Genomic DNA, 7,801 nt, shown 5'->3' with positions numbered 1-7,801 from the left:
CAAAAAAGATTAGCAACATTGTTTTGACTCTTGGTTTGGACTGATGGAACTTTTTTGGTCATGGAGAATTGGCTGACTTCCATTGTGCACTTTGATGCTTTGTTTCAGGGTCGTATTGGTACAACCATGTTTTATCACCAGCGATAACAAGGCCCAAAACATCACTTTGCCTTTCCAAAAGGTCTTGGCAAACTTCTACTCTCCTTTGCTTTTGTTCATCGGTGAGCTCCTTCAGGACCATTTTGGCACACACCTTTCTCATGCCAAGATTTTCAGTTAAGATTTTCCTAACTGTTTCCTTGGTCTGCTATGCTTCTCACAATCAGCGGATGATTTTGACTCACAATTTGATGAATTTTTTGCAATGCTTTCATCAGTTCTGCTTGTTACTGGCTGCCCTGACCTCTCTTTATCAGTGATGCATTCTCATTCTCTCTTCTCAGAAAAACGTGTAATCCATTTGTACATTACCGTTTTCTTCATGGCATGAACCCCATAAACTTGGACTAAAATGTTCCTGATTTCACTTCCACTCTTGCCAGGTTTAACAAGAAATTTAATATTTGTTCGTTGCTCTAATTCGAGCTCAGGGCCGGCCAAGTGGCTCATTGGTTAAGAGTTGGCTTGGGAGCACGAGCTCTGAGCAGCAGGGCCGCTGGTTCGGATCCCACACAGGCCAGTGACACTGTGCCCTCTACAGCTACGATGGTGAATGACAGCTCGACCTGGAACTGGGCTGCTGTGAGTCGCCGGTGAGGGCATAGGCTGCAGAGGGGCTGCAGTGGGCTGCCGTAAACTACCATGAGTGGCCGGCAGCCAGTGTGAGCGGCTGGCAGCCTGCGTGAGTGGCCGTGAGCCACTGTGATCGGCCGTGAGCCACTGTGATCGGCTGCCCAAGGGCTGGTGACCGATCTGCCTCAGCCGGGAAGAGCGCAATGATCACAATACCAAAATGGGCCAGTAAAGCGACATCCTCCACAACTAGACTGAAGAACAAAAGGACAGCAACTTGTCTGTTCCCCTTCCCTGATTCCCAAACGCTGTTCCCTCCCCCAATTCCCCAATAAAATATTTTAAAAAAAATAATAAAAAATAATAATTCAAGCTCAGACATCCTCGCAACGGCACACAAAGACATGCAACAATAATGAATGCCACTCAGCAAGACACCGCCACACGAATGTCAACACTAACACAGCTGTTAGACACCAAGATTATGAAACCTTACCGAGCTGTTTGTACAGTGCTGCCAATATAAGAACATGGTGGCAAGTTCGCGAACTTAATTGTCAGACCTCACAAGTATTTCTACTCCAGCTTTTTTCTCATTTCTATCTGCATGAAATATCTTTGTCCATCCCCTGTGTGTCTTTCAAACTGTGGTGGGTTTCCTGTAGACAGCATATGCATGGGTCTTGTTTTCTTATCCATTCAGCTACCCTATGTCTTCTGTTTAGAGCACTTAATCCATTTACATTTAAATCCCTCCCTATGGATTGTAATGCTCACAACTGATCCCTGTTCTTTCTTCATTGGCCCTAATCCTTCACATCATACCCAGCATCACATCTGTCTGTGCAAAAATCTGGACAAAGCAGAGTCAAATATTACAACCAGGGCCCAGAGAGGTCCTGTGTTTTTCCAGGGTCACTCAGCAAGGGTGGAAGAGCCAAGATCTTCCCAGTCATCCATAACACTGAGAAAACTGGATTGCAGAGTACCAGGCCCTGCACCAGACCCTTCAGCATGCCTGATCTCACTTATTCTTCAGCAGAGAAGAGGAAAGTGGGACTTAGGGAGAGGAAATCTCCTGCCCAAGATCACACAGTCAACAAGCAGCAGTACCAGGATTTGAACCCAGGTCCAACTGACTCCTCAGCCCAGCTCCTTACAGGAGATTCTCCTGCCTCAGTGTAGCCCAAACATTCTCCTTTTAAAGATGAAAACTTTAAAACCAGTTAGGTAGTGTGTCCTGCCCAAGGTCACACAGCTAGGGAAGGTGGAGCCAGGGGTAGAAGTTGCCTGATCCCTAATCCAGGGCAATTTCTGGCTCATGCTCCCCCAAAGTCCAGCACTGGTTATGTTACTGAATCCCAATAATTAAGTTTTCTACCTATGCACTCTGGCCACAAAATGCATGAGCAAGTGTTTGCAGTAAAGACATGAATTGGTTTATTAGAATTAGCCAATCCCAAGACGGGTAAACTCGTGGTCTGAAAGACCTGACTTCCCAGTAGCATATAGCTTACAGATTACATAGGGGAAAATCACAAGACACCCTGGGTTAGGAGTTTGGGGTAGTGTTAGAAGCTGATTGGTCAGAGGCGTGATAAGGGTAATAAGTCATTTCTTCAGGTCTTGAGGACAACTCTGAGGTCAACTCCAGCATCCAGAACTGGTTTCAAAAAGAGGCATCCCAGAGGAGTCATCTTCCCTCCTCTTAGGGCTCAGGAACTGAAACAAAATTTAGACTAAAATTTCTCCTCACCCTCCACAGGCTTAAACCTTGCGACCATTAGTCAGAACCGGCTATTGTCTTCTTCTGCCTCAGGGCTCAATGATCATGAAGGTGAGAGACTAAGGTCAGATCAGTGAAGTGTGCTGAGAGAAAGAAAAAGCAAAAAAATGATTATTTTAAAACTACAGTTTAAATCAAATCAGAATTATGAGGACCCTTGGGTTCAGTCATGGACCTTCCACAACTGATAGGGTAAGTTTCCGCTTCAGTTTCCTGAACAGCCTAAATGAGGCCACAAAGTGCCAGGTTGAGAAGCCATGCTTCTCACCCCACCTCTCACCCCACCTTGCACAGGTGCCTTTCTGAAGGCACAGTGGCCCCCTGTAGGCATTGCAGATGCTGGGAGAGGAGCTACACCTCAAGGTCCCCACATCAAACTGGGGCTGCTGTCCAGCTGCTGCAAAAGTGGCTCGTTTGGAGCTGCCTGGGTCTCAGGGAGCTGTCCTGCGGTGCATTTGCACAGATGTACAGCTGCTGGTCAAAGCAAAAGAGACGCAGTGTCTTCCCACCAAGAGCTTAGACCCAGAACCGGAGGTCCTGTTCCTGATGGTTACACTTTTCCCACCAAGAACATCCAGATTCAGAACCCAGCCTGGGAGTTAGATGGGCCAGGGGTCGTCCCCCAGCTCTGCCATGTACCCAATTCCGGGAGCCTCACTTCCTTATCTGTGAGATGAGATGTGTCCCCTTCACTCCCATCCCTTGCTCACTGACAGCTCCTCAGCACAAGCCCCCACGGTTTCTGCCTGAGGACTTCTTTTGACCCAAGACATGTGCGCAGGGCAAGCCAGAGGCCAGGCACCTCCTGGAGGAGCCCTCAACTAGTGGCTTGTGGGCAAAGAACAAACTTTCCTCTACCCTCAAGATTCTTCTGGCTGGTCTAATAATCAAATATACATGAGACAGATTAGCAAGAGAAAATAACCAAATTTCATACATACACATGTATGGGAATCCCACATACATGAGAGAGTCAGAGACCCCACATGCACGAGAGTTCTAGAGCTAGAAAGAGAGATCTAGGTGTATAAAACATCTGAGCCAGGCATGAGGCAATCCACCTTGGGGGATTCAAAGGGTCATTGCCGGATGGTAAGAAAAGCAGGTGCCTAGTCAAAAAATGTTACCTCTGATAATCGCTTACTATGGGCAAAGCTCCTAATTCAAGCTTTTCTAGGTAGTTAAGGGAGGGGCAGAATTTTCTCTTGAGCCTTTGGCTAAAGTTGCCTTTAGCGCAAAACAATCTGCATACCACTGAGGCACATCTTGGGGTGGCTTATTCTGAACCCCCACAGGCTGATGAGAGCTGATGGTAAATCCTCAGCTTCCTGACCCTCTGGGTTGAGACAACCTGAAGCATGTTGAACACAGTTATCCCCAGCAGGACTGAACCCCAGCTGCTCATAGCACGAACCGGCTCATCCCTACCCCGTATTGGACCCCTTCTCCTTCCCTGTCTCACTTCCCCATTCCCCTGTCCAGACTTGGTAGAATCACTTTCCAAGAAAATGTCTTGCATTCAAATCTTCATGTCAGGTCTGCTTTGGTGGAAAACCCACCTAAGACATAAGAACTAGTATTACAATAAGAGCTAGCACTTAACTGAATGCTCACAATGACCCAGGCTCTCAACAATGAAATGAGGAATCTTTAGTTCTCATTATTTGTTTTTTTATCATTGAATCAGTCAAGACAGTTATTTTAGGACGTGAGGGTGATCTGGCTGTGACATGTCACCCCATTGATCGCCAGGGTTGATTCTGCTGATCGGGCTGGCTAGGCGAGTGTCTCCTTCCTCCCTCACCGCTCCATGTGCATCCCTCCCAAAGCTGCATGCTCAGTCAAAGAGGACGACCTTACCTGATAGAGGAGAGGACTACTGTTTGGTCAAGGGTATATGAGTAGCTGCGCTGCCCTGCTAGCACCTATAAAGAAGCTCTCAAGATAGCTATTTTATGCTGCAGTAACAACAACAATAAAACCCCAAATCACAATGGCTTAATACCACAACGGTTTGACTTAATGGGAGGGGCCTCTCTCTTTGCAGATCTTCAGGGATTGCAGACTAAGGGATGTTCCTCTGTCTGATGACACCATCTCAAAATGAAGCCTTAGGGTTTGCCCAGGCAGAGACAAGAATACAGAGAACCACACATCCACACATTGGCTCTTCCTCTAGGAAGTGGCATCAATCACTTCTGCTCTCATTTCATTGCCCAACAAGTGGAGAGGTGGAGTGCATACCTCCTTCGTGTCCAGAAGGAGAGAACAGGAACTACTGGTGAGCACTAGTAAAGCTGATCACAAACATCCTCCTCCCATCACTGCACTTGACAGAAGAGACACTGAGGCCCAGAGAGGCCAGCTTAGCGAAGGGTCCACAGTTACCTACGCCAAAGCCACCACTGCAACTTGAACCAGTCCTTCCCAAAATTTCTGAGGGAGAATTTGCTCTCCGCCCTGCACTCACAATCTCTGAACCGGCTATTATTGTTACATAAAATGCACCCAAAACTTAATGGCTAAAATGACAACACTGTCTTACAATTTCTGTGGGTCAGGAATTCCCAGAGGGCTCAACAGGGCATTCTTTCATGCAGTGTTGGTCCTGAGCCACTGGGGGCAGGCTGGGTGCCTCTTTCTCTGGTGTGACCTCCAGGCTTAGACACTTGGACTGGTTGGGCTTCCTTACAGAATGGTGACGTCAGGTAGCTGCATTGCTTACACTGCATTCTGGCAAATTCTATTGCTTTTTCTGTCTTGGCCTCAGGCAGCTTTGCACATCCCATTGCTCCAAAGTGAGTTAGTTACACATCCACCCAGATTTGAGGGGGAAGGTAAGGTCACATTGCAGAGAACATGTGGGACAGAGATATTTGGTTTGGCCACCACACCCTGCAAAGGAGGTCAGGAGGGTGAAACCCAGCCACATCCTGAGACTGTCCCCGTGCTGGAGAACTGGGGGGCACTGTGGCCCCTTGCTGGGACTAGCTCAGAAGTCACCTCACCCAGGTAGCTGGCCCCACCCCATGTTTTCTGACACCCTGAGTGCTCTCACTTAATATTTGGACTGGGGGACATGAAAAATGGTGGCACTGAGAGATGCTGAAGGGACTCCAAGTTCCGTGAACTACATACATTTATCCTGATTGTGTGAGGGTGGTAGGGTGGTCATCGTTAACCCCTTAACAGATATGGACACTGAGACCCAAAAGGTTACCTGTGTTGCCCAACGTCATACTGAATGCATGCACGCTGCAGGGTCACAATGAGGATTGGCACTGCAGACTCCCAACACCATGCCTACCAACCCACCAGGGGCCTGGTGGGACCCTTCCTTTGGGACAAACAGTGGAGCTGCTTTAGGGGAATTGGTCACAGGCATGGAGAAGGAGGGGGTGGTGAAACAGGGAGGGCTGCCTCCCCACCACACCCACCCCTGCAGGTTCTCCAGTCCAGAGTCCAGTGAGAATCAACTTGTCCAAACGTCTTTTTCACATAGTGGAAACCAAGGCACAAGGGCAGGGAAGGGGCTTGGCAAAGTCACATAGGCAGTAAGCAGCAAGGGGCGGTGGGGTGGGGGTGGGGAGTCCTGAACTGGAGGGAAAAGGGCAGGGGAAAGGATTCGGTTCAGTGAGACAGAACACAGATGTCATACTGCTTTCCAAACAAAACAGCTGGCACCAAGCTTTTAAATTTTTTTTCTGTGTGTGTGTCTTTTTAAATGTTTTCATCACTCATCCCCAGGGCTATAAAAATAAATCTGCACAGACACAGGCAGGGATAAGCCAAGAGCTGCCTTGAATATTCAGTGGAAGGGTGCAGAGTTTGGGAAAGTGGCAAAGCTGATGAATTCATTAACCAGTGTCCCTGAGCAAGGTCAGCTGCGTCGTCCCCACTTTCTGTGCCTCACTCCCAAGCTTGAGAACCAGGGGAGGAGAGTCCCTGCTGGAAGGGAAATGGGCTGGGTCTCTGGATTCCAGGAGGAAAGGGTCAGAAGTCCCCAGTGGGGTGGGACAAGCCAGCTACCTTGTGTTTGCCTCTTCCAGGAAGCCCTCCAAGTTTTCAAGAGAGTGCTTTACCTTCCAGGAGAGTCATGGATACTTACTTTCTCTTTCTTCCTGTCTGGCCCCACCCAGGGGGCTACTTTATCCCTCCTGGGAGTTCAGGGCTAAAACAGGGCCACAGGTCCCCAAACCTCACTTAACCCTGATTTTTGTGGCTCTGTGATATTAGTTGGTTGATTTGCACACCTATTTATTTACCCATCCTGCAGACACTCACTGGGTGCCAACCAATCCCTGTGCAGGGTACAGGAGAAGCTGAGAAAGGCAGGCTATGACCTCGTAGACTCTTACAGTCACCCAGATGAAGAGGATGTGTGCAGGTCACTGTGACAGCAGGCTGATGGCCCATGGAGCCATAACAAGCCAAGGTCACTGGGTAGGGGCAGGGAGGAGCCCCTGCCCATCTCTATCTCCTCCCACACCTGCTCCTTGTCCCTGTCTACACTTGAAGCCACACCGGCTGGTCAGCCTTCCAAGGCCATCTCCTTCCTGCCCTGGGGACTTCACACATTGTTCCTTTTCTCATCACCCCTGCCACCTCCTCTGCCTAGCTAATTCCTACTCTTCCTTCTTGTCCCAGTTTAAGTGTCTCTCCTTCCATTCTCCTCCCTTCTTCTCCCTCTCAGGCTTCACAGAGCACTGGCTACTCAGAGAGATCTCCACCATTAGAGAACTGATCTTTAGCTTTGTGAACCCAGAAATTGTCTCCTAGAGGCCCCAGTGAGGAAGGGGCTCAGGAGCAGGAACCAGGAGACCAGTGTATCCACAAGCAGAGCAGAGGTCCCCCATCAGCTGACCTGCTCAGGTGTGAGTACAGGCATCCATTCCCTGCTGGCCTGGGGCGCCCCGGGCCTTGAGAGGTGGTGCGGCCGACTTGAAATCCACACAGGAAAGAGACTGGGGATCCTCATAGCCCTTGGCCAACTTCTTTTTTGCTTGTGTGACCCCTGGTCAGGAAGGCAGGGATGGGGCCTGCCCTCCTAGCACAGCCCTGACCCTGGAATGTCCTGACACACCAATGACCCCTCTGCCTTCTGCCCTCAGATCAGCTCAAACCAGAGGCAAAGAGGCGCTGCAGGGCCGGGCTGCTGGGGACACCAGGTTTCTAATGAAGCTGCCGGGGACACGAGGCCCTAATGCAGCTGCAGGGGACACCAGGCTTCTAATAAAGCTGCCAGTGACACCAGGCCCTAATGCAGCTGCCGGGGACACCAGG

The 7,801-nt window shown here is 49.4% G+C and overlaps 1 protein-coding gene across 3 annotated transcripts in view; it reads right to left on the bottom strand.

Moving 5' to 3' along the window:
* NT5M (5',3'-nucleotidase, mitochondrial) overlaps positions 1 to 7,801 on the bottom strand; it is a 79,490-nt gene that overhangs the window by 12,668 nt on the left and 59,021 nt on the right. The window contains exon 5 of one of the 3 annotated variants that reach the window (XM_019656758.1): positions 2,219 to 2,601. The exons of the other annotated variants lie outside the window; for them this stretch is intronic. Coding sequence (XP_019512303.1) covers positions 2,584 to 2,601 — 18 coding nt within the window. The 3' untranslated portion in view covers positions 2,219 to 2,583. Of the gene's footprint in view, positions 1 to 2,218; positions 2,602 to 7,801 lie in introns of those variants that run through there. 3 annotated transcript variants of the gene reach the window in all.

Source organism: Hipposideros armiger, unplaced genomic scaffold (genome assembly GCF_001890085.2).
Source record: "Hipposideros armiger isolate ML-2016 unplaced genomic scaffold, ASM189008v1 scaffold_264, whole genome shotgun sequence".
NCBI lineage: Eukaryota > Metazoa > Chordata > Mammalia > Chiroptera > Hipposideridae > Hipposideros > Hipposideros armiger.
Note: the sequence above shows the minus strand (reverse complement) of the source record. Positions and strands in the feature narration are given on the sequence as shown.